The 27272-nt window shown below is 48.1% G+C and overlaps 1 protein-coding gene across 18 annotated transcripts in view; it reads right to left on the bottom strand.

Moving 5' to 3' along the window:
- PPIP5K1 (diphosphoinositol pentakisphosphate kinase 1) overlaps nucleotides 1-27272 on the bottom strand; it is a 232533-nt gene that overhangs the window by 177983 nt on the left and 27278 nt on the right. For all 18 annotated transcript variants that reach the window (XM_050967192.1, XM_050967191.1, XM_050967205.1 and 15 more), the window contains 10 exons: nucleotides 27124-27245; nucleotides 26508-26609; nucleotides 24943-25029; nucleotides 24411-24486; nucleotides 23721-23830; nucleotides 22668-22753; nucleotides 22040-22168; nucleotides 20395-20516; nucleotides 18367-18549; nucleotides 3943-4084 (listed from right to left, as the gene is read on the bottom strand). In XM_050967192.1, coding sequence (XP_050823149.1) covers nucleotides 3943-4084; nucleotides 18367-18549; nucleotides 20395-20516; nucleotides 22040-22168; nucleotides 22668-22753; nucleotides 23721-23830; nucleotides 24411-24486; nucleotides 24943-25029; nucleotides 26508-26609; nucleotides 27124-27245 — 1159 coding nt within the window. The remainder of the gene's footprint in view (nucleotides 1-3942; nucleotides 4085-18366; nucleotides 18550-20394; nucleotides 20517-22039; nucleotides 22169-22667; nucleotides 22754-23720; nucleotides 23831-24410; nucleotides 24487-24942; nucleotides 25030-26507; nucleotides 26610-27123; nucleotides 27246-27272) is intronic.

The following is a 27272-nucleotide window of genomic DNA, read 5'->3' as shown; positions in this document are numbered from 1 at the left end:
CTCAGTCCTGGGTAGATACTATTCAGTATTTTAATTAATGACTTGGATAATGGAGTGGAGAGTATGCTTATAAAGTCTGCAGATGACACCAAGCTGGGAGGGGTTGCAAGCACTTTGGAGGACAGGATCGGAATTCAAAACAACCTTAACAAATTGGAGAACTGGTCTGAAATCAATAAAATGAAACCACCGAAGTACTTTACTTAAGAAGGAAAAAAAATCCAGCCAAATACACAACTACAAAATGGGGAATAACTGGCTAGGCGGTGGTACTGCTGAAAAGAATCAGGGGGTTCTACAGATCACAAACTGAATACGAGTCAAAAATGTGAAGCAGTTGCAAAACAGGCTAATCTCACTCTGAGGTGTATAAAACAGGAATATTATATGTCAGACATAAGAGGTAACAGTCCTGCTCTACTTGGCACTGGTGAAGCCTCATTTGGAGTAGTGTGCTCATTCTAGGCACCACACTTTAGGAAGAGGTGGACAAATTGGAGAAAATATAAAATAGTGCAACAAAAATGATACAAGGTTTAGAGATCCTGACTTATGAGAAAAAGTTTGAAACAGTGAGTATATTTAGTCTTGAGAAAAGATGACTGAGGAGGGACCTGATAAGTCTCCATATATGACAACGGCTCTTACAAAGAGGACTGTGATAATTTGTTCTGCAGTCCACTAAAGGTAGGACAAGAAGTAATGGGTTTAATCTGCAACAAGGGAAATTTAGGTTAGATATTAGGAAAATCTTTCTAACTCGAACAGTAGTTAAGCTCCAAATCAGGCTTCCAAGGGCGGTTGTGGAATCTCCATCATTGAAGGTTTTTAAGAACAGGTTAGACAAACACCTGTCAGGGCTGGTCTAGGTTTACTTGTTCCTGCCTCAGCACAAGGGGCTGGACTTGATGACTTCGAGGTCCCTTCCAGCCCCACATTCCTATGGTTCTATGTTGACACCCAGGCTACTCTTATTTGAAGTATGGGTAATAAGCAGGAAGAACTGGAAGTGCTAATAAATAAATACAACTATGACATTGTTGGCATTACTGAAACTTGGTGGGATAATACACACGACTGGAATGTTGGTGTGGATGGGTATAGTTTCCTCAGGAAGGATAGACAGGGGAAAAAGGGAGGAGGTGTTGCCTTATATATTAAAAATGTACACACTTGGACTGAGGTGGAGATGGACATAGGAGACGGAAGTGTTGAGAGTCTCTGGGTTAGGCTAAAAGGGGTAAAAAACACGGGTGATGTCGTGCTAGGAGTCTACTACAGGCCACCTAATCAGGTGGAAGAGGCTTTTTTCAAACAACTAACAAAATCATCCAAAGCCCAAGATTTGGTGGTGATGGGGGACTTCAACTATCCAGATATATGTTGGGAAAATAACACCACGGGGCATAGACTATCCAATAAGTTCCTGGACCGCATTGCAGACAACTTTTTATTTCAGAAAGTTGAAAAAGCTACTGGGGGGAAGCTGTTCTAGACTTGATTTTACCAAATAGGGGGGAAATCGTTGAGAATTTGAAAGTAGAAGGAAGCTTGGGTGAAAGTGATCATGAAATCATAGAGTTTGCAATTCTAAGGAAGGGTCGAAGGGAGTACAGCAAAATAGAGAAAATGGATTTCAGGAAGGCGGATTTTGGTAAGCTCAGAGAGCTGATAGGTAAGGTCCCATGGGAATCAAGACTGAGGGGAAAAACAATTGAGGAGAGTTGGCAGTTTTTCAAAGGGACGCTATTAAGGGCCCAAAAGCAAGCTATTCCGATGGTTAAGAAAGACAGAAAATGTGGCAAAAGACCACTTTGGCTTAACCACGAGATCTTGCGTGACCTACAAAATAAAAAGGCGTCATATAAAAAATGGAAACTAGGTCAGATTACAAAGGACGAATATAGGCAAATAACACAGGAATGCAGAGGCAAGATTAGAAAGGCAAAGGCACAAAATGAGCTCAAACTAGCTATGGGAAGAAAGGGAAACAAGATGACTTTTTATCAATATATTAGAAGCAAGAGGAAGACCAAGGACAGGGTAGGCCCACTGCTCAGTGAGGAGGGGGAAACAGTAACGGGAGACTTGGAAATGGCAGAGATGCTTAATGACTTCTTTGTTTCGGTCTTCACTGAGAAGTCTGAAGGAATGTCTAGTATAGTGAATGCTTAAGGGAAGAGGGGTAGGTTTAGAAGATAAAATGAAAAAGGAGCAAGTAAAAAATCACTTAGAAAAGTTAGATGCCTGCAAATCACCAGGGTCTGATGAAATGCATCCTAGAATACTCAAGGAGTTAATAGAGGAGGTATCTGAGCCTCTAGCTATTATCTTTGGGAAATCATGGGAGACGGGGGAGATTCCAGAAGACTGGAAAAGGGCAAATATAGTGCCCATCTATAAAAAGGGAAATAAAAACAACCCAGGAAACTACAGACCAGTTAGTTTAACTTCTGTGCCAGGGAAGATAATGGAGCAAGTAATTAAAGAAATCATCTGCAAACACTTGGAAGGTAGTAAGGTGATAGGGAATAGCCAGCATGGATTTGTAAAGAACAAATCGTGTCAAACTAATCCGATAGCATTCTTTGATAGGATAACGAGCCTTGTGGATAAGGGAGAAGCGGTGGATGTGATATACCTAGACTTTAGTAAGGCATTTGATACGGTCTCGCATGATATTCTTATAGATAAACTAGGAAAGTACAATTTAGATGGGGCTACTATAAGGTGGGTGCATAACTGGCTGGATAACCGTACTCAGAGAGTAGTTATTAATGGCTCCCAATCCTACTGGAAAGGTATAACAAGTGGGGTTCCGCAGGGGTCTGTTTTGGGACCGGCTCTGTTCAATATCTTCATCAACTATTTAGATGTTGGCATTGAAAGTACGCTTATTAAGTTTGCAGACAATACCAAACTGGGAGGGATTGCAACTGCTTTGGAGGACAGGGTCAAAATTCAAAATGATCTGGACAAATTGGAGACACGGTCTGAGGTAAACAGGATGAAGTTCAATAAAGATAAATGCAAAGTGCTCCACTTAGGAAGGAACAATCAGTTTCACACATATAGAATGGGAAGAGACTGTCTAGGAAGGAGTATGACAGAAAGAGATCTAGGGGTCATAGTAGACCACAAGCTTAATATGAGTCAACAGTGTGATACTGTTGCAAAAAAAGCAAATGTGATTCTGGGATGCATTAACAGGTGTGTTGTAAACAAGACACGAGAAGTCATTCTTCCGCTTTACTCTGCGCTGGTTAGGCCTCAACTGGAGTATTGTGTCCAGTTCTGGGCACCGCATTTCAAGAAAGATGTGGAGAAATTGGAGAGGGTCCAGAGAAGAGCAACAAGAATGATTAAAGGTCTTGAGAACATGACTTATGAAGGAAGGCTGAAGGAATTGGGTTTGTTTAGTTTGGAAAAGGGAAGACTGAGAGGGGACATGATAGCAGTTTTCAGGTATCTAAAAGGGTGTCATCAGGAGGAGGGAGAAAACTTGTTCACCTTAGCCTCCAATGATAGAACAAGAAGCAATGGGCTTAAACTGCAGCAAGGGAGATTTAGGTTGGACATTAGGAAAAAGTTCCTAACTGTCAGGGTAGTTAAACACTGGAATAAATTGCCTAGGGAAGTTGTGGAATCTCCATCTCTGGAGATATTTAAGAGTAGGTTAGATAAATGTCTATTAGGGATGGTCTAGACATTATTTGGTCCTGCCGTGAGGGCAGGGGACTGGAAGGCACCTCCTCCGGAGCAGAACTATGCTGCTCAGCTGAGTCCAACTGCTCCCTTCATGCATTAGCCAAGCCTCTCTCCAAAAGTGTGTTTGCTATACCTCTTTGCTTCAGACACGGATTTATACAGCTCAGAGCTCATGCTTGCACAGATCAAAGGGTTCTGCTCTGGACAACCCTATTCCCAAGCCCAGCCGCTCACCTGCAGATTTGGGATCTTCCAGACGTTTGCATATCTGGGAAGTGAGGTTCTCAATCAAGGCAAACACCTGGTCACAGATCTCTACTGGGTTCTGGATGAAAGTCATGGAGCTGACCAGAGAGATGCTGCCTGTAGGTGCTAACTGCAAAGTAAAGACAACACAAAGAAGGTTAGTGTCTATGCATACAGAGAGCACAGAGCATGCAGCCCAGCCCCAGCAATTAAGCTTCTGGAAATGGTGTGCAACTGACAAACTAATTTCCTGTGTAACAGTCATCCTACACATTCACCAACAGCCTATGCCTACCTCGACCCTCCATGCCACACCTGGCCTGTAGGCAGAAGTGTCTCTCTATGGTACAGCAGAGACCTTCCAAGAAGGGCTAGGTGGTATTCATAGGTGAGAAGCCATTTCCTTTTCTCTACTGGGTCTCGGCTTCTTCCATTTTGGGATCTCAGGTTACAAGAGAAAAAAAGTTTGGTGGACCCTCCCGCAGTACAGTTGTAAGGAAAGGAAGAGTGGTCATAACCTCCAGGATCTGTTCCTGGTCCCCAGACTGAGAACCATGCTTTACTCCCAGTGCATCAGATGCTGGTGAGGGCAAGTGCTGCCAGGTGCTTCATCAGTTCAGAGGAGTTCGGGTCCTGACAACATACATGAGTGGACTGGATCCAGGCTTGATTATTTTACTTCCCATGCTCAGCAGCCATGACTACTCCAGGTAGACCTGCAAGGAAGAGGCCCTATGCTTGTGTGGGAAGGAAGACCCCATTCCTCAGAGAGGAAGAGGCCAACAAAGGCCTACAACCGACTTGGCCTCATACTCAACACCAAGAAAACTAAAATACTCCATCAACAGGCTCTGAATCACCAGGATCCGGCTCCCGTAATTCAGATCAATAGAGACCTCGGAGACTGTCGAGCTGCTGAGGTAAAGGAAGTGCTATCTGCAGCAGAAAGCCAACACTGACGAGGAAATTCAACGCCACCTTCAATGTGCCAGTGCCACTTTCAGATGCTTGAGAAAACGTGTCTTCCAAGATTGTGACATCAAGAATCAAACCAAGCTTCTCGTGGACTAGGCTGTTGTTATCCCTGCTCTCTTGTATGGTGCCAAAACTAGGGTCATGTACAGTAGACACCTCAAGATTCTTGAATGATACCATCATGGTGTCTCTGCAAGATCTTCCCAATCAAGTGAGATGCCCGACACACCAACATCAATGTCCTGTCCCAAGCCAAAACCTCCAGCACTGAAGCTATGACCATCCACCACCAACTCTGTCGGGCTGGTCACGTTCTTTGAATACCAGAAAATTGACTCCTGAAGGAGATCATGTTCTCACAACTGAGCCATGGCCAATTGATATGGGGTGGGCAACAATAAAGCACTTCAAAGACACCCCCAAAGCTAACATAAAGAAGTGAAATGTTGACATAACTCCTGCGATACCCTCAACCAACCAAAATGGAAAAGGACCTTGTGGCAAGGATCCCAATATTTTGAGATCAATGGAAACAATAGGAAACGGAGAAACAGGAAAGAAGGAAAGAACATGCCACAGCCTGAAAATCCAGATCCACCCCTTCCACTGCGAAATGACTGCCCCAATTGAGACAAGATCTATGGATCTCAGATCGGTCTCATTAGCCACCTGCAGATGCACCAGTGATAACTGGCTATCATTTTATGGAAGACAGACAATCATCCTCGAATGCCAAGGGATCACCAATGAGAGACGAAAAGCTATCCCTGTCTCAGGTAAGTTCAGAGACTGCCACCAATAGCATTTGGGCTGCCATCAGTGCTGAGTGTGTGTGTATAAGAACCTGTAGGACTAGTACCTGGGACCATGCAGATTCTGGGCTGCTGACGCTTCCATATTGCCACTGGAATCTTAGGCTGGGTTTTCACTAGAGAACCCTGTGATGCTACACACTGCAGGAAGTACCGTCCAGCAGGGCCTGAGTGGCAGCCCACTGATTGGCTCATGTTGATATATAAACCAGGAAGCCATCATGGAGAGTGGTCTAAGCAACCACAGAGACCACCTGCTTGCTTCTGTTCCAGACCTTGCCTTGTCGTAAACCTAGGCTCCAGCTTCTGATCCTGGTTTGTCCCCGACTCCGCTATTTGCCTGCTGTCTGTAATCTGGTGCCTGATCCTGACTTCCTGGTAGCCTGAGCCAGTTCAACCCCAACTCTGCTATGTGCCTCCTGACCACAAGTGAGTAACTGACCAGTGCACACAGGCCACCTGTGGCCCGGTGCTGATGTGTAGGCACATGGCTGTGGGGGGAGGAAGGAGGAAGAAATCACTATTTAGGCCACCACCACTAAGATAAAACACAGATCAGAATCCTGTCTCTGACCTTCTGGGACATGGGCAATGACATGTAGAAGATTATAAGCTTAGAGTCATAGATTTTAAGACCAGAAGAGAATTATGATAATCTACTTGGAGCACCCCCAAAACACAGGACAGAGAATTTCAACCCATGGTTCCTGCATCAGCCTATAAATTCTGGCTGAAGAGATCTTTTAGAAAAAGATATCTGGTCTTGATTCAAAAAGAATCCAAGTGATGGAGAAATCACCACATCACCCAGCAAGTTGTTCAATGGTTAATTATGCCAACTGTTAAAAATTTACACCCTTATTCCTAGTCTGAATTCCTCTAGCTTCTAGATATGGATCAGGATATGCCTTTGTCTGCCACATTGCCTCTACTATCACAAGCCTTTTCCCCTGGTAGTTACTTGCAGATAGTGATCGCGCCACCACACAAGCTTCTCTTGGAAAAACTACATAGATTGAGCTTATTTTAGTTTCTCATTGTTTTCTCACTGTAAGCCAGGTTTTCCAGACCTCAAATCATTCGGAACCTCTCCAATTGATCACCAACATCCTTTTTTAAAGGATTGACACCAGAACTGGACACAGTAACCAGTAATGGTCTCACTAATGCTGCATAGAGAGGTAACAGCACCTCACCTACTAGATACTGTCTTGCTTATGCATCCAAGGGATTGCACGTGTTCTCTTAACCAGTGCAAGGCCCTGGAAATTCACATCCAGCTAGTATCCACTAGGACCTAGAGTCCCTTTCAGAGTCACTGCTTTCCAAAATACTCCCTATTCCCAGAAATGTGACCCACCAGATTCTTACATGTGTGAGCTTTACATTTAGCTGTACTAAAATGCATGCTGTTCAAAGAAGTCCAGCTTATTACATGATTCAGATCCCTCTGTAGAACTGACCCTGCTATTATTTACCTTTCCACCAATTTCTGTGACCCCTGCAACCTTTATCAGTAATTATTTTATACTTTCTGCTAGACCACGGGTAAAGATAGCGATTAGCACTGAGTAAAGAACAGATCCGAGGGACTCCACTTAGAACACCCTCACAGAATGATTCCCTATTTCTTTTCGATATGTAGGTGACAAATTTTGAAACCATTTAATATGGGCTACACTGGTTCTGTATAGTGTTAATCTTTTAATCATGTCACATGGGACCAAGTCAAGTGCCTTACAGAAGTCTAAGTATATTATCTCAACACTATTACCTTTGTCAACCAGACTTGTAAGCTCATTACAAAGTGATACTGGGTTAGCGATTTCCCATAAAATCATGTTGACTAGAACTAACTAAAAGACAGTTACTCACCTTTGTAACTGTTGTTCTTCGAGACGTGTTGCTCATATCCATTCCAATTAGGTGTGCACGCACCGCGTGCACGTTCGTTGGAAGATTTTTACCCTAGCAACACTCGGTGGGTCGGCTAGGTCGCCCCCTAGAATGGCGCCGCTATAGTGTCGGATATATACCCCTGCCGACCCAGCGGCCCTTCAGTTCCTTCTTGCCAGCTACTCTGACAGAGGGGAAGGAGGCCGGGTTTGGAATGGATATGAGCAACACATCTCGAAGAACAACAGTTACAAAGGTGAGTAACCGTCTTTTCTTCTTCGAGTGCTTGCTTACATCAATTCCAATTAGGTGACTCCCAAGCTTTACCTAGGCGGTGGGGTCAGAGTGAGATGTTGCAGAATGTAGAACTGCTGATCCAAATGCCGCGTCATCTCTGGACTGTTGAACCAGAGCGTAATGTGAGGCAAAGGTGTGGGCCGAGGACCAGGTAGCTGCGCAACATATCTCCTGGAGGGGTACATAAGCCAGGAAGGCAGCAGATGAAGCCTGAGCTCTGGTAGAATGTGCAGTGAGGTGGCTCAAGGGAACATAAGCCAAGTCATAACAAGTACAGATGCATGCCATCACCCAAGATGAGATCCTCTGGGAGGAGACAGGTAGGCCCTTCATTCGGTCTGCCACCACGATGAAGAGTTGGGGCGTTTTACGAAAGGGTTTTGTCCGCTCGATACAAAATGCGAGCGCTCTATGGATGTCTAGAGAGTGAAATTGTTGTTCCCGTCGTGATGAGTGTGGCTTCGGGAAGAAGACTGGAAGGAAGATATCCTGGTTGATATGAAAGGCCGATACCACTTTAGGGAGGAAAGCCAGGTGTGGTTGCAACTGCACCTTGCCCTTGTGAAACACAGTATACGGTGGGTCCACCGCGAGAGCCCTAAGCTCGGAGACTTGTCTGGCCGATGTAATGGCTACGAGGAAAGCTGTCTGTCTTCCAGGACAGGTATAGTAGCGAGCAGGTTGCTAACGGCTCGAAAGGGGCAGACATAAGTCTGGTTAGAACCAGGTTGAGGTCCCAAGTCGGGGCAGGACGGCATACTTCGGGGTATAGGCGGTCCAAGCCCTTGAGGAACCTAGAAACCAGAGGGTGCGAGAAAACAGAGTGGCCACTTTCCCCTGGGTGGAAGGTAGAGATGGCCGCCAAGTGCACCCTCAATGATGATACCGCTAGGCCCTGTTGTTTGAGAGACCAGAGGTAGTCCAAGATGGGGGGGATCGAGACCTCGGTGGGAGTAACATTATGCGCTTTGCACCAGCAGGAGAAACACTTCCACTTGGCCAGATACGTTGACCGAGTGGAAGGTTTCCTGCTACCCAGGAGTACTTGTTGTACTGAGGCAGAGCAACGTAACTCGGACTGGCTTAACCACGCAGCAGCCATGCTGTGAGGTGAAGGGACTGCAGGTCTGGGTGGTGAAGTCTGCCGTAGTCCTGAGTTATGAGGTCTGGGCGAAGAGGCAGGGTAATTGGGTTGGCTATCGACAGGTCAAGCAGCATGGTGTACCAGTGCTGCCTGGGCCACGCTGGAGCGATCATGATCAAGCGAGCTCTGTCCCTGCGGAGCTCTATCAGGACCCTGTGAACCAGCGGGAATGATGGAAAGGCGAAAAGCAGTTGGCTTGTCCATGGCATCAGGAAAGCATCCAAGACTGAGCCCAGGGAGAGGCCTTGGAAGGAGCAGAACATCTGGTATTTCCTGTTCTCGCGGGAAGCGGACTATACGGGGAGAGCCCCACTTCCGGAAAACAGAATGAATAACGTCCGGACGAATCGACCACTCATGAGACAGGAAGGATCTGCTGAGTCGATCCACCAGAGTGTTCCGAACCCCTGGGAGAAAAGACGCTACCAGGTCTATCGAGTGGGCTATACAGAAGTCCCAGAGCTGGATGGCTTCCTGACAAACGGGGGGGAGGACCGTGTCCCTCCCTGCTTGTTTATGTAATACATGGTCGTTGTGTTGTCTGTGAACACTGAGACACAACGGTCTTGCAAATGCTGTTGAAATGCCTAGCACGCAAGGCGGACTGCTCTCAGCTCTCGGACATTGATGTGCAAAGCCAACTCCTGAGATGACCAAAGGCCTTGAGTGTGAAGATGGCCGAGGTGAGCACCCCAGCCAAGAGATGACGCATCCATCATCAGGGACATAGAAGGCTGAGGCGGATGGAACGACATCCCTGCACACATCAGGGAGGGCGTCAACCACCAGTCGACGGAGCCTAGGATGCTCAGGGAAATCGTGACTATCATGCCTATGGCGTCTCTGCCCGGGTGGTATAACGAGGTGAGCCAAGATTGGAGGGGACGGAGGCGTAGCCTGGCGTGTTTGGTCACGAACGTACAGGCAGCCATGTGATCCAGGAGACCGAGACAAGTGCGAGCCGAAGTTGTTGGGAAGTTCTGTAGGCCTCGGATAATTGCTACTGTCGCATGAAAACAGGGCTGTGGTAAGCAGACTCTGGCAAGACTGGAGTCCAGGATGGCCCGAATGAAGTCTATCCTCTGTGTGGGAACCAGAGTGGATTTCTCTGTATTGATCATCAGGCCTAGACTCATGAATAGGTCCTTGACGATGTTCACATGATGGGTGACTTGTGCCTCGGAGGTCCCTCGAATGAGCCAATCGTTGAGATACGGAAAAACGTGTATCCGACGGCGGCGGCAGGAGGCGGCAACTACAGCCATGCATTTTGTGAATACTCTTGGGGCTGTAGAGAGGCCGAACGGAAGGACCGTAAACTGGAAATGTTGACGGTTGGCTACATACCGGAGGTACTGTCTGTGTAGAGGATAAATGGGATGATGGTCCCCAGGGATACCATGCGGAACTTCAACTTTATCATGAACTTGTTGAGTTCTTGCAGGTCTAGGATAGGTCTGAGACCTCCCTTCGCCTTGGGGATTAGGAAATAGCGGGAGTAGAACCCCTTGCCCCTTTCGTCCTTTGGTACCTCCTCTATGGCTCCCATGGCAAGGAGTGTCCGCACCTCTTGTAAGAGGAGTTGCTCGTGAGAGGGGTCCCTGAAGAGGGACGAGGATGGGGGGTGGACAGGGGGGCGCAAAATAAACTGGAGGTGCAACCCAAGTACCACCGTGTGTAGGACCCAATGATCCAAAGTTAGCTGGGACCACGCAGGGAGGAAAAGGGAGAGAGGGTTGTAAAAGGGAGGGAAAGGATCCTGGAAAGTAACTGGTACGCCGTCCTTGGGCGCACCTTCAAAAGTTTGGCTTTGGCCCCATAGGTGGCTTGGAGGGACCCTGATTTTGGCCCCCTTGGGGTCCTGACTGCCATCTACGACCGGTTCGACCACGTCTTCTGCCAAAGTCCTGCTTCAGTCTAGGTGGAGGGTAAGGGCGGTGAGGCTGGGGGTGGAAAGGCCAGCGCTGAGTCACCAGCGTGTGCATGCCCAGAGAGCGCATAATGACCCTGTTGTCCTTCAGGCTTTGCAGCCTAGGGTCGGTCTTCTCAGAAAAGAGGCCTCGACCGCCAAAGGGCAAGTCCTGTATGGTATGCTGTAGTTCCGGCGGGAGGACACTTGAAGCCATGAAATGCGTCTCATGACAACTCCCGAGGCCAGAGTCCTGGCTGCGGAGTCTGCTGCATCCAGCGAGGCCTGGAGGGAAGTCCTTGCCACTTTCTTCCCCTCCTCCAAAAGGGCAGCAAACTTTTGACAGGAGTCTTGAGGGACGAACTCCGTGAACTTGCCCACCGCCGCCCAGGTGTTGTAGTTGTAGTGGCTAAGCAGGGCTTGCTGGTTTGCCACCCGGAGTTGGAGGGCCCCTGCAGAGTATACCTTACGGCCCAGTAAGTCCATGCACCTAGACTCCTTCGGGTTTTGGAGCCGGAGCTTGCTGGCCATGGCGTTCCCTCTCATTGACAGACTGTAAGACAAGGGAGCAGGGAGGAGGATGGACATACAGGTATTCGTAGCCTTTAGAGGGCACCATGTACTTGCGCTCAACTCCCCTGGCAGCGGGCGGAATAGAGGCTGGAGACTGCCAGATGGTATCAGCATTGGCCTGGATTGTCCGGATGAATGGTAAGGCCGCTCTTGTGGGGGCATCAGCCGAAAAAATATCCACCACTGGGTCCTCTATCTCCGGTACCTCCTCTACCTGGAGACTCATATTGAGTGCCACATGTCTGAGGAGGTCCTGATGGGCCCTCAGGTCAATTGGAGGAGGGCCCATGGAGGATGTCCCCGCCACCGCCTCATCAGGAGAGGAGGAAGAGGAGAGGCCAGGGACAAGCGGGTCCTATGTGGACTCTTGCTCTTGGACGACCTCCGGCTCCAGTGGGATCTGAGAGTCTGGTGGCTGAACAGGCGCTTCCTCCGTACCGGTAGGAGGGGGGTGACTGATAGTCGCCTCAGGCACCCGATGCTCCAATGGAGCAGAGCAAGATGAAACTGGAGGTACACCTTGGGCCTAGTGATACGCCCAAGGTGTCCAGAATGACCACTGATGGGGGCGTTGATCTTGGGCCTGGGTCTCCTGGAAGATTCTGGTGGACACATCGGAGTCACGGTCCTGTGCATAGAACTGTCTGCATGAAAGGACACCGATGCATGTCAGGATGGCCAAGGAGGGGCTGAATACCCCTGGGAAGAGTCTCCCTCTATGACTGATCTCGCTTTGTGCGGCACCGGGGATCGATACCGGGAGCCATACCGGTACCGGGAACGAGTTCAGGACCTACGACCGGAGAGGTGCCGGGAGGTCGACCGGGATCTCGAAGCTCGGCGTCTGGAGTGGCTGCGAGAGTCACGGTGCCTGGAGCGGTGCCGGGAGCTGGATCAGTGCCGCGAGTGTGACCGGTACCGAGAAGGAGATCGGCGTCAGGACCAGGATCGGCGACGGGATCGTGATCGTGAGTGGTGCCGCTCTGCGGTGCCGACAGAGGGTGGTCTCATCAAGGCCGGCTTGCCTACAGATTGTATGACCCGCACAGGTGGTGCTGGGGGTTGAGGCAGGGCAGACTCTGTCATCGCGATCAGCTCCCTCGCCAAGGAAAATGTCTCTGGCGTGGAGGAAATAGTGAGCTCAAACTCCTCTCTCGCCAGGGAGCTTTCAGGTACTGGACTCGACGGCCCTTGCGAGACAGGAATCAATGGTGCCGATGTTGTCGGTGTTGCGAGAGGCGTAGGTGCCAGACGGTCCGATCTAGCTGGGTGCTCTGGCTGTGGTGCAGGTGGTACGAAAGCAGCGGGAGTCTTATGTCTCTTCACCCGCAGGGAGAGAGAATGGTGCCGAGCAGACACCGGTGCCAGTGATGGTTGGTGCCGAGAGGCCTTAGCAGTACCAGTGCAATCCGGTGCCAAAGAAGCGCTTCTGCCAGTGGATTGTCCAGCGCTCAGTGCCAAGGGTGGAGGAGTAAGAGCTGCCTACATCAAAGCTGTTTGAGATGAAAGTCCCGCTCCTTTTTCGTCCTTGGCTTGAAGGCTTTGCAGATCCGGCACTTATCGGCGAGGTGGGATTCCCCGAGGCACTTAAGGTAGGAGTCATGGGGATCTCCTGTTGGCATCGGCTTGTGATAGGCTGAGCACAGTTTGAAAACTGGTGAACTGGGCATGGGCCCCAGCACTGGGTGCGGGGAAGGGGCTAATCCCCAAACCCCTCTTAACTATATACACTAACAATGTTATAAAAACAAGTAAGAATTAACTGCAACTATAGAAATTTCAACTATATACACAAGAATAACGAGAGAACTATGAGTAGCTAGGGAAGTGGAGATCAGCTAAGCTGCACTCCACTGTTTCAACGACCGACATGGGCAGTAAGAAGGAACTGAAGGGCTGTTGGGTCGGCAGGGGTATATATACGGCGCCATGGCGGTGCCACTTAGGGGGTGACCCAGCCAACCCACTGAGTGTTGCTAGGGTAAAAATCTTCCGACAAACGTGCACGCAGATCGCGCACACTCGAAGAACTAATTCTTAACCAATTACATATCGTATCAGCCTTCCCACATTTTGCCAGGCTCAATGTTAGGCTGTCTGAACTAGAACCACTCGGTTCATCCTTTTTAATACTGGCACATTAGGTTTTTCCGGATTCAGCAAGACCTGGGATGGCTCAGTCCAAGACTGAGGTGTCATTAGAGGAGGTTTTGAAACAAATTGATAAATTAAACAATAATAAGTCACCAGGACCAGATGGTATTTACCTAAGCGTTCTGAAGGAACTCAAACGTGAAATTGTAGAACTACTAACTGTAGTCTGTAACCCATCATTTAAATCAGCTTCTGTACCAAATGACTGCAGGAGGAAGAGGTGGATGAGGCTTTTTTCAAACAACTAACAAAATCATCCAAAGCCCAAGATTTGGTGGTGATGGTAGTGATGGGGGACTTCAACTATCCAGATATATGTTGGGAAAATAACATCGCGGGGCACAGACTATCCAATAAGTTCCTGGACTGCATTGCAGACAACTTCTTATTTCAGAAAGTTGAAAAAGCTACTGGGGGGGAAGCTGTTCTAGACTTGATTTTAACAAATAGGGAGGAACTCATTGAGAATTTGAAAGTAGAAGGAAGCTTGGGTGAAAGTGATCATGAAATCATAGAGTTTGCAATTCTAAGGAAGGGTAGAAGGGAGTACAGCAAAATAGAGACAATGGATTTTAAGAAGGCGGATTTTGGTAAGCTCAGAGAGCTGATAGGTAAGGTCCCATGGGAATCAAGACTGAGGGAAAAAACAATTGAGGAGAGTTGGCAGTTTTTCAAAGGGACGCTATTAAGGGCCCAAAAGCAAGCTATTCCGATGGTTAGGAAAGATAGAAAATGTGGCAAAAGACCACCTTGGCTTAACCACGAGATTTTGCGTGACCTACAAAATAAAAAGGCGTCATATAAAAAATGGAAACTAGGTCAGATTACAAAGGATGAATATAGGCAAATAACACAGGAATGCAGAGGCAAGATTAGAAAGGCAAAGGCACAAAATGAGCTCAAACTAGCTATGGGAATAAAGGGAAACAAGAAGACTTTTTATCAATATATTAGAAGCAAGACGAAGACCAAGGACAGGGTAGGCCCACTGCTCAGTGAGGAGGGGGAAACAGTAACGGGAGACTTGGAAATGGCAGAGATGCTTAATGACTTCTTTGTTTCAGTCTTCACTGAGAAGTCTGAAGGAATGTCTAATATAGTGAATGCTTACGGGAAGAAGGTAGGTTTAGAAGATAAAATTAAAAAAAAGAGCAAGTTAAAAATCATTTAGAAAAGTTAGATGCCTGCAAGTCACCAGGGTCTGATGAAATGCATCCTAGAATACTCAAGGAGTTAATAGAGGAGGTATCTGAGCCTCTAGCTATTATCTTTGGGAAATCATGGGAGACGGGGGAGATTCCAGAAGACTGGAAAAGGGCAAATATAGTGCCCATCTATAAAAAGGGAAATAAAAACAACCCAGGAAACTACAGACCAGTTAGTTTAACTTCTGTGCCAGGGAAGATAATGGAGCAAGTAATTAAAGAAATCATCTGCAAACACTTGGAAGGTGGTAAGGTGATAGGGAACAGCCAGCATGGATTTGTAAAGAACAAAATCGTGTCAAACTAATCTGATAGCATTCTTTGATAGGATAACGAGCCTTGTGGATAAGGGAGAAGCGGTGGATGTGATATACCTAGACTTTAGTAAGGCATTTGATACGGTCTCGCATGATATTCTTATAGATAAACTAGGAAAGTACAAATTAGATGGGGCTACTATAAGGTGGGTGCATAACTGGCTGGATAACCGTACTCAGAGAGTAGTTATTAATGGCTCCCAATCCTGCTGGAAAGGTATAACAAGTGGGGTTCCACAGGGATCTGTTTTGGGACCGGCTCTGTTCAATATCTTCATCAACGATTTAGATGTTGGCATTGAAAGTACGCTTATTAAGTTTGCGGACAATACCAAACTGGGAGGGATTGCAACTGCTTTGGAGGACAGGGTCAAAATTCAAAATGATCTGAACAAATTGGAGAAATGGTCTGAGGTAAACAGGATGAAGTTCAATAAAGACAAATGCAGTGCTCCACTTAGGAAGGAACAACCAGTTTCACACATATAGAATGGGAAGAGACTGTCTAGGAAGGAGTATGGCAGAAAGAGATCTAGGGGTCATAGTGGACCACAAGCTTAATATGAGTCAACAGTGTGATACTGTTGCAAAAAAAAGCAAACGTGATTCTGGGATGCATTAACAGGTGTGTTGTAAACAAGACGCGAGAAGTCATTCTTCCGCTTTACTCTGCGCTGGTTAGGCCTCAACTGGAGTATTGTGTCCAGTTCTGGGCACCGCATTTCAAGAAAGATGTGGAGAAATTGGAGAGGGTCCAGAGAAGAGCAACAAGAATGATTAAAGGTCTTGAGAACATGACCTATGAAGGAAGGCTGAAACAATTGGGTTTGTTTAGTTTGGAAAAGAGAAGACTGAGAGGGGACATGATAGCAGTTTTCAGGTATCTAAAAGGGTGTCATCAGGAGGAGGGAGAAAACTTGTTCACCTTAGCCTCCAATGATAGAACAAGAAGCAATGGGCTTAAACTGCAGCAAGGGAGATTTAGGTTGGACATTAGGAAAAAGTTCCTAACTGTCAGGGTAGTTAAACACTGGAATAATTTGCCTAGGGAAGTTGTGGAATCTCCATCTCTGGAGATATTCAAGAGTAGGTTAGATAAATGTCTATTAGGGATGGTCTAGACAGTATTTGGTCCTGCCATGAGGGCAGGGGACTGGACTCGATGACCTCTCGAGGTCCCTTCCAGTCCTAGAGTCTATGAGGACAGCTCAAGTGACTCCAATTTTTAAAAAGGGCTCCAGAGGTGATCCCAGAAATTATAGGCTGGTAAATCTGACTTCAGTACCAGACTAACTGGTTGAAACTATAGTAAAGAACAGAATTGTCAGTCACGTAGATAAACATAATTTGTTGGGGAAGAGTCAACATGGTTTTTGTAAAGGGAAATCATGCCTCACCAATCTACCAGAATTCTTTGAGAGGGGTCAACGAGCATGAGAACAAGGGGGATCCGGTGGATAAAGTGTACTTAGATTTTCAGAAAGCCTTTGACAAGGTTTCTCACCAAAGGCTCTTAAGCAAAGTAAGCTGTCATGGGATAAAAGGGAAGGTCCTCTCGTAGATCAGTAACTGGTTAAAAAGATAGGAAACAAAGGGCAGGCATACACACTCAGTTTTCAGAATGGAGAGAGATAAATAGTGGTGTCCCCCAGGGGTCTGTACTGGGAACAGTACTATTCAACATATTCATAAACAATCTGGAAAATGGGGTAAACAGTGAGGTGGCAAAATTTGCAGAGGATATAAAACTACTCAAGATAGTTAAGTCCGAAGCAGACTGTGAAGAATTACACAGGGCAGTAGCATAGCTGGGGGGGGAGCAGGGCAGCAGCCACTCCTGCACTGAGCACAAGTGGTGCCGTGTCAATTTCTTGGCACCTTTTTAAATTTTTACTCACCCAGAGGGAACAGGGGGAGCGATCAAAAAAAACCACCAACCACAAACAAAAACAAAAGGCGCCACCCACTGCGGCGCTTTTACTCACCGGCGGCGCTCCAGGTCTTCAGCGGCGGGAGCTTCTCTAGCTCTGCAGGTCTTCGGTGGCATTTCGGCGACAGGTCCTTCAGTGCCACCGAAGACACCTGGAGCAAGTGAAGGCCTGCCACCAAAGACCTGGAGCACCGCCCGGTGAGTAAAAGCACCACAGCAGATGATGCTTTTTTATTTTTTTGGGAATCGCTCCTCCTGTTCCCTCCACCTGGCTACGCCACTGACAAAGGCAACAAAATGGCAGATAAAATTCAATGTTGATAAATGAAAAGTAATGCACATTGGAAAACATAATCCCAACTATACATATAAATGATGGGGTCTAAATTAGCTGTTACCATTCAAGAGATCTTGGAGTCATTGTGGATAGTTCCCTGAAACCATCCACTCAAATGTGGAGCAGCCGTCAAAAAAGCTAATCAGAATGTTGGGAACGATTCAGAAAAGGATAGATAATAAGACAGAAAAATATATTGCCTCTATATAAATCCATGGTACGCTTTCATCTTGAATACTGCATGCAGATGTGGTCACCCCCCCATTTCAAAGAAGATATACTGGAATTGGAAAAGGTTCAGAAAAGGGCAACAAAAATGCTTAGGGGTATGGAAGGGCTTGTGTATGAGGAGAGATAAATAAGAACGGGACTTTTCAGCTTGGAAAAGAGACATCTAAGGGGGGATATGATAGAGGTCTATAAAATCATGACTGGTGTAAATAAGGAAGTGTTATTTACTCTCTCTTTCATAACACAAGAACTAGGGATCACCAAAGAAATTAACAGGCAGCAAGTTTAAAACAAATGAAAGGAAGTACTTCTTCATACAACACATAGTTAACCTGTGGAACTCTTTGCCAGACGATGTTGTGAAGGCCAAGATAACAGGGTTCAAAAAAAGAACTAGATTTTAAATTCATGGAGGATAGTTTCATCAATGGCTATTAGCTAGGATGGGCAGGGATGGTGTCCCTAGCCTCTGTTTGCCAGAAGCTGGGAATGGGCGACAGGGGATGAATCACTAGATGATTACTTGTTCTGTTCATTCCCTCTGGGGCAGCTGGCATTGGCCATGGTTGGAAGACAAGATACTGGGCTAGACTGATCTTTGGTCTGACTCAGTACAGCCGTTCTTATGTTACCTTTTCATAATCCTCCTCGCAGAACTTGGCATCCTTCTGCATGATTTCGTGCAGTCGTGCCTTCACTCTGTGCTGGCAGCTGCTCAGCGAGTCGCTATCGCTGTCCAACAGCCCATTCATATTGGCACTTTTAACCATTTGCACCAAGATGGGGGTTAGCTCTCCCTCCAGAGCCAGGAGACCCTAGTACAGAACAGAAGAGGATTTCAGCTCAGTGGGAACACAAGCCAGCACGCTTTCTAGCAAATTTCATGACTAGTTTCTCCTTCATATCACCAAAGGAAATCCTAGCTGCTGAGAATGGTTTTAACTATGGCAGTGTTTAGGAAAGTAAGTGCCAAAAATTATTTCAGTGCAACTAGAACTGTTGTAGGTTTTGACTGGAGCAGTCTTTGGTTGCCAAACGCACCCTTGCGTCACTGACTTCTAAAGGGGTGGAACCGTTTATAGAATGAAGGTCCCTGCAAATCAGATTCTAGAAGACACTCGGATTTCCCATTAGTTTGAATGGTACCCACAGACACTTCCAACCTGTTCCCTACCTCACATTGTCATTTGGGACATTTCACTGCCCATTTACAACCAAGTGATTACCAGAGAGACACAACTAAAACCAGGATTGGCCAAACTTACTGACCCTCCGAGCCTCAAATTACAATCTTCAGAAGTTCGAGAGCTGGGTCACACCTGCCGGGGCTTGGGACTTTAGCAGGAGTGGGGCTGAAGCCTTGAGCTCTGGCAGACTTGTTCCATGGGGCTGAAGCCCTGAGACCAGAAGTCTCTAACCCCACCACAGGGCAGAACCCCCGAGCTCCCGCCCATTCTGGTAACAGAGAATGGAGGGAGGGGCTCTGTGAGTCACATTTTAACTGTAAAAAAGGCACATGCGGCGCGTGAGCCGCCGTTTGGCCACTCCTGTCTTAAACTAAGCAGTCCTCTGAGAAACAACCTTCTAAGCAACAAATACCTAGAAGCATATAAATGGCGCTGGCATCATGCACACCCAGGATACCAGCTGAACAACAACTTCAGGATCTGACTGATTCTTTACCAGGCTTCAACTAATGCTCCAGTGGCTGTCAAATGCAGCAGAAATATGAGGGTCATATTGCACTGCCAGTGCTGCCCCATGTAAATGTACAGTCTCTGAAATGTGGACAGTCTCAGAAACCCCCATTAGGACAGCAAAGTGGTTACCCACAGGAGAACTCACCCTGAGTATCATCTGGGCCCGTGTTAAAAGGAAAATAATTATTGAGACCTATCTAGTGGAATTTTGTAGCAGCTCCAGATGGTGTAGCTCAGAGGTGGGCAAACTATGGCCCGCGGGCCATATCTGGCCTGTGGGACGGTCCTGCCCGGCCCTTGAGCTCCTGGCCCAGGAGGCTGGTTCCTGGCCCCACCCCTGCTGTCCCCCCTTCCCCGCAGCAACGCGGGCAGCGCTCTGAGCAGCGGAGCGGCGCACTCCTGTCGAGCAGAATGGCAGCGTGTCCAGCTCCGGCCGGACAACGCAGCTGCCAGACATGCTGCTCTGAGCGGCATGGTAAAGGGGCCGGGGGGGGGGTTGGATAAGGGGCTGGGGGTCCCAGCAGGCAGTCAGGGGACAGGGAGCAGAGGGTGGTTGGATGAGGTGGAGATTTAGGGGGTGGGGGATGGTCAGGGAACAGGGAGGTTTAGATAAGTGTGGGAATCCCGGGGAGCCTGTCAGGAGGTGGGGGTGTGGACAGTGGTTGAAGCAGTAAGGGGACAAGGAGCAAGCGAGTTGGATGGATCAGGGGTTCTGAGAGGAGCAGTCGGGGGGGAGAGGGGGTGGGGGCCAGGCTGTTTGGGGAGGCACAGCCTTCTCTACCCAGTCCTCCATGCAGTTTTGCAACCCCAATGTGGCCCTTGGGCCAAAAAGTTTGCCCACCCCTGGTGTACATCCTTTGCTGCCGGCCATCAGCCCTACAGCCAAGAACCACTTCTGGGTTATCTGGTCTGCAGCAGACATGGCTGTGAACTGAGCAGATGCCATAAGAGATGAGTCACCTTTGCAAAAGCTGCTGCCGTCATCTGAACCCTGCCCTCATCTGAAGCATAGATCTTGAGGTCATGACGGTAGGTGCTGTGCAGTCTGAGCAGGCCACACCCTGGGAAGCCAGCATAGTCACCTGGAACAGAGAGCAGAGGCTCAAACACAACTTTCAAACACCAACAGCAGTCAGCTGCTAGGATCTGTCAGAGTTAAATGCACCTCCAAAATTCTACTCCTTTAGGGAACAGATACCTTCCTGAGACAGTTACAGTTCTCTGCAGAGTTCAGTCACACAGAACTCAGTCTTTGGGTTTGCACAGAATGCAGCTGTGGTGGGGAAGGCACTGGCTAATACCTGACACAGGTTGAAAAAAACAGACTAAGAGTTCTACTGATCCACTGCAGGATGGGACCGATCCACGTAGTCCTAGCTTGAGGGCACTGGGCCAGGAAGCAGAGAAATCATCATATCCAGGAAGGGTTGGTGTCAACAAGTTACTGTTATTACAGTGGGTCCTTGTAGTGAGGCGCAGGAGCCTCCTGCTGAGACACAGAGGGAGGAATGACCGCAAACCCACTACAGCCCTTAATTACTTGATGGAAACAAACCCCTGAGTCAGTGATTGGGCTAAAAAAAAGACCACCTGGATACTCAGAGCCATTCCTATTGACAGCCCATTACTAGCTCCTGAATGACAAACGACACTGGGTAACTGACCCTGCAATCAGGGGGCAGCCCTGTCTCTACTAGAGCCTCAGACGGGACAATCACACACTGTATGATTAGAGTTGCAAATAAAATCTCTTCTGGGGTCTGGTTTATTAACAGACTAAATGAACTTCTACTTCCACTGCAAACCCCTTTCTGTCCATGCCTGTCCTGTCTCCCACAGCCCTCTTTCTAGGGACTGTGACTAGTCATTACTAAGGCTGCAAGTCTGTCATGGAGGTCACAGGTTCCATGAATTTCCATGACTTCTGCAGCAGCTGGTGCTAGCTCGGGGGCTCTGCAAGCTGGGCAGTTCCTGGGCCGGCAGGAGCAGTTTGGATGTGTGGGAGGGGGCTCAGGGCTAGGGGAAGCGGGTTGGGGAATGCAGGGGGGCACTTACCTTGAGGTGGGGGGCCCTCCAGCTCCCACTGGCATGGCCCCCTGCACTGCCCGCAGTGCCCCACCCCATAGCTCCCATTGGCTGCAGTTCCCAGCCAATGGGAGCTGCGGCAGCCAGTGCTTGTGGTGGGAGCAGCGGAGCCCCTGCCTTGGCTCCTGCCTCTGCTGCCTACGAGCTGCAGCGATGCGGAGCTGGGAAGGAAACCCTTGCTAACTCCAAGTTCTCCAGGCCTGCTTGATTTTAAAACATCTATCACTAGTAGATGTTGTTTAACATCCTCCTCTGTTACAAATGGACTGGAAAGTAGTTAGGTCATCCTCATGTGACATAACCACATCATCCTCCTCCTTTCCAAACACAGAACAGAAATAGTTATTGAATTAAAGCAGTGGGGGAGCCCTGAGCCACTTATGCTACTAGAGCCTAATCAAGAGAAAGTATTCAGATGCATGCATGAGTCCAGTCACCAATGGTGATTAGCAGGTTATGTGTGGCCTCTGTGCACAGTCAGAGACCAGGACTGATGAGCAGCACAAGAGGGAAAGCTCACCTTGGCCTCCAGGGTACATACAGCGAAAGGCCCGACCAAGCTCTTCTGCCTGGACCCTTCCTGCTGGGGTCAGCTCTCCACCCCATTTCAGCACCAGTAGCAGAGATGGGGAGGGCTCCTTACGGGCATCTAAACAGATCAACAGGCAGTCACCATACTATAAAATTGGGGCACAGGCTCCAGAGACCAAGGGGCCTACAGGGCAATGGCAGAGAAGTCTCAGCATGGGCATGATTTCAGCAGGCGCTGGATCAATCAGAGCCTGTTTAACAGACTTCAGTGAGTGCATGATTAGGAGGCTCTAGATTTTGGGGTCATAGGGGTCAAATTTCCAGACTTAATGACAGAAGTTCAAGACAGAGCATGTCAACTCCAATCTGCCCTAAGGGATGGGGGTATGGGTTCCCAGCCTTTTGATGGCATAAAGCATTCAGGTGTTAGCTCCAGTAGGTCTTGCCATAGCGGCAGAGAGGGCATGCATTCGTCCTTCTAACCAGCACTCTGCTCTGTCCCCACCACCCCAAAGGTGCAATCCAAGCTGGGGTGACAGAGCAGCATATAGGTACTGAGCCCCAGGGATTAGAATCAGTCTGAGAGGGAGCGTGTATGGGGCGGGGGGGGGGTTAACCTTCGTCTTCACTAGAAGCTTTTGGGTGTCCACGAGGCAGGTAGGTTAGCTGCACCTTGCGGTTAATGCCAGAGAAGTGTCCATACCTGTCACAAAGGGAGAGGAATCAATACCCTGGCCCAATAGTCCCCAGGCAGCAAAAGGCAAGGCCATTCAAGCTCCCTGCAATGCCCATTTCCTGGCAGCACCACTAAGTGGCCAAGTTATGCGCTGGTGCTCTACATCTGTGACCCAGCATACAAAGCTGGCAGGTTTGCCTGCTGCCTCATTTAATAAAATGGTCTGAAAACAGAAGACTTTCTGCGACTCAGAAATTAGTGTCCAGGGGGCTTCAGACACTCTTAATTTCTATCTATACCTTTGACAGATGAACACAGGGTCCCATAGTTCCGCCTCCTAGGTCCAAACAAGGGGAGATCTGGTCTACTTATTAGATTTGGGCTTCTGTATGTTGGAGATACCATGAGACCACCATGTCACTCATTACATTGGCCCCATAGGCTATTCCGCAAGGCAAACACAAGGCCAAATCCAGAGGTACTGGATTCACCAGGCCCGCATAAAGGTTTCAGTTTTCCTTTTGTTGCACTCTTGGTGCTAACAACCACCCTGAGCAAAGCTACCTCCATTCCATTTGCAGATCTCTAGACAGAGGACATTATATGCACAAGTGCAGTGCATCGAAGGGATGATTTTTCTTTTTTTTCCCCAGCAGCGGAAGTTCCCCATTGTCACAAGAGCATTGCTAGATCAGGGCACTGGGCCTTTCTACACCAAAACCAGAAGACGTCATGCTTACAGTGCCCAAAAAATAAGAACTGGTGCTTGTGGTGCCAGTTTTGGAGCAAGCTCTGCGGGTTACATCCTCCAGGTACTGCTGCCTACAAGAAGGTGGCTGCAGCCTCTGCCACCCTTAGGGGACTGGCCAGGCAGGACATGAGCAGTACACAGTGCTTCAATAAGGTGTTTCCCTTCTGTAGCCGCACTATTATTCTCCGGGGAGTAGGCAGCCCTAACATGAGCCTCCACCTCATCCGACTCGCTCTTACTCACATCTCCAGGACAGTTTTTAGCTGCTCCAATTTGGACTTCCTCTCCTCTATCTCACAGTCATTGTGAGTTCCCAACTCCACCACTAGCAGGCGCGCAATATCCAGCACTTCCTGTCAGGGATAACGAGCACCATCTATCATGTACCCAGAGATTTTGTACTCCCTACCCCTACAGTGCCCCAAGGCTAACAGACACCCAGCCCCACAGTCACCCACAGAGGATGGGCACTCAGATAGCATGCACCTAGCTCCATGGCCGCTCACATCATTGAAACTGTTTCCCACATTCATCTGCAGGGACATTTTTAATCTCCAAGACACAGCTTTAGCCGCGATAAGTTAGGGCTAGTTCTAGTTCCTTCCACTTTCAGGTTGCAGCTCTGTCCTGCTCAGGAGCAAACACAAGCCTTTAATTCCTCCAGTTCTCGAAGTCTGAGGCGCTCTCTTACTGAGATAGTGCCATGATGGGAGAGCAGCAGGACTGACATTGTGGTTCTACAACAGTTCATCTTTCCTTAGGTTCTTGCCCATGAGCTGTCCCTGCTGGAAGCTAATGACAAGACCTGCTGTGTGTGAGAGATGGGGAGTGTTCAGGTAGTGCTCCTCCCATTGACCATCCACACAAAAAGCTCTCTCGGATCCAGATCACCCAGGTCTTCTGTACAGTGACCCCAGGAAGGTCTCCCCTCACCTGCAGCTGCTCTGGTTTCTTCAGTTTCAGCTTCCCTGTCTTGTAGCCATCATATTTCTCAAATAATTCAAAAAACCTAAACAGACAAACAGACCTAGTTAGATTTTCAGCTCTTCCCATGCCAAGGGGATGGTTATTCCTCTTCAGCGAGAACTGGCATGTCTACAGGCTCATCCCTGCCCCCCAGAATTCCCAGGAAAACAGGTGCTTTCAGCCTGAACTAGGAGAAGGAAAGAGTAGCCAATGGTTTGTCTCCTTTGCAAGTGCCCAACAGGAAGTCCAAGATCTTGTACTTTGAACAAGCCTTCATCACAAGCTGCCCTCTCCCAGTGCTTTCATGGAAAATGCAGGAGCTTCCTGGGGTAGGCTAGTTTGACTGAGTGGAAGGTATTAGCTGTGAATGGAGCTAGAGAAAGCATGGCTTCCTATGCAATGGGCTCTCATGCTTGGTCCATGACCTCAGCAGCTAAGCGTTCTACCTATCATTTCTCTTGACTGCAAGAGTCCATAACCCTTCTGCTGCACCCTTTACCTAGAGTGTTTAACCTCCATCTTCATCTTCTGCTTGGGGGTGCGGTCTCCATGTCGTATCACTGCAATAACACAGCGCAGCTCCATCCTAGGGTGGAAGAAACCAAAAAGCACATGCCCTGTCAGGAGACAGCACCCTTTCCATAGACTCCTCCCTCTCCCATTCCAACACCAACACAAGGAGATGGATCCCCTTTTTGCAGAAACCCCTTTCACCCCCATGCTCTCAGAAGTCTGTTTCAGCATTAGAAAGCCTACACTAGATCTGGAAGAATCCCCATCATCAGATGCGGTTAGTCCAACCCAGACTGGCACACAAGTTCAGAGCCTGCAAGACAGGAGTCAAAATGCTACAGTCACATTAACACCACAGAAGACAGAGTCACAGCATTCATAAGTTGACATGTAAGCATGAAGCAACAGGAGACTCTGGTGGTGTGAGCTGGGCCAGATGTTAGCGCAGCTGTAGGAACAGGACTTTGGACTGTGCCAAACTGCTTTCAGGAAGTGCACAATTCCACTTGGGGAACACAGAAATGGCCAGACTGGACCAGACCACTGGGACAACACCTGTCTCTGCTTTTGGCCAGTACCAAATGAAAAAAACATGCACCAGGCAGTTCTGGGACAGCCTGTCCCAGGGCTAGTTTCCTCTGACCCCCGTTAGTTAGGCCAGTTTATGCCCAGAAGCAGGAGCGATGACATCACTTCCAAAACTTTCCAGTAATTACCACAGTAACTCTGGCTGTGCTTATTATCCATATAAATGGCCAATCCTTTTTTTGAGTCCTGTGTAGAACTTTGCCACAATATGCAATTGTGGCAATGAATTCCACAGGCCGTCTTGTGTGAAAAAATATTTCCTTTCATCAACTTCAAATCTGCCACCAGTCAATGAAATTGACTGTTCTCAACCACCTTTCCCAGAATACAAGAATAAGAGAACTTCCTGATCTACCTTCTCCAGATCAGTCATTATTTTGTACATTTTTATTCTACCCTCCTATCAGGCTCCTCCCTAAGGTAACAATTCCAATCTTTTCTCTCTCTCTTCATAGGAGAGTTTGTCAGGCTCCTGTTCATTGTCACCTCTCTCTGCACCCCATCTATTTCTGGTACAACCTTTTTATGACGAGGTGACCAGAACTGACCACAGTATTCTAAATGAGGACATCTCACAGATTATATAATGGCATCATGATACTTTCACTATCCCATCCCTTCAGTATCTTACCAGTTTTGTTTTGATTGCAGGGGGCTCACTCAGCTGTCACCATGACACCCATGTCCCTTCCCTGAGTTGATAACGTTCCTTTAGAACCCTCGAAGGCATATGAATGGTTCACATTATTCCTCCAATGTGCATTAGTTTGCATTTCTCAACACTCAATTTTATCCTTCGTTGTGCTGCTCTCCCCTAGCTTGGTTAGGTCTCTTCAGTGCCTTACAGACTCTGTGTTCTGCACAGACCCAAATGCTTGGAGGGGAAGCACAATGCTATGGGGGAGTATGGCAATACTTGGCTACCCATGGGGGTACCCTTTGCTGGGGCTAACAGATACTCACATGGTGCCTGAAGTTGTGGGGACAATGGGAATATCCTCTGCCTCTGTTGGGATGGACCAGGGAATCTGGAACTGGGGAGCCAACTCCCGCATGATTATATTCCTGGAACAGACCAGAACACAGGAATCCCATTCCCTTATCAATCTGCACCCAGTGACAAGCTCCCCTAGAACCCCCCTCCATCACAGCCTTGCTCAAAACCCATTATGCCACAGACGGTGCTTCCTTTAGTCCTGCACACACACTCAAGTCAGATTTGCCATGTCACAGACCCAGCAGGAGAGCTCCAGAGTGCAGCATTGGCATCCTTTGCATTAGGCCAACCAATCACTTTCCAAGTATTTCCAGTACAGTAGCTGGGTTCAGTAGGTTATAAGAAGGCCAGCTCGACTACATCTGAAGATATTACTATTGGCTGGCAAATCTGCATCTGAGAGAAATTAACCCCTTACACCCTGGAGCTTCCCCATCCTAAGCACTTACAAGTTTCAAATACAAGGCAAGTGTTCCCTGCTGAGCAGTTCGTTGAGCTCCCCAGCATAAGGAGCACAGGGTTATACCACATACTTGGAGGAGCTCCCTCACGCACACACATACGCTTTACCTCTGTACATACCCAAGAATTTTGGTGCAGTCATCATAATACTTCATGGAGTTCTTCACAAAGCTGAACCCATTCACATCACAGACAAAGGAGTGGCCATTCGCCCGCAGAAGGTCAAACCCACACACTGTCTGCTGCATGAGGAGGAAAGAAAGGGGATT

This window comes from Gopherus flavomarginatus, chromosome 9 (genome assembly GCF_025201925.1).
Source record: "Gopherus flavomarginatus isolate rGopFla2 chromosome 9, rGopFla2.mat.asm, whole genome shotgun sequence".
In the NCBI taxonomy this organism is placed as follows: Eukaryota; Metazoa; Chordata; order Testudines; family Testudinidae; genus Gopherus; species Gopherus flavomarginatus.
Note: the sequence above shows the minus strand (reverse complement) of the source record. Positions and strands in the feature narration are given on the sequence as shown.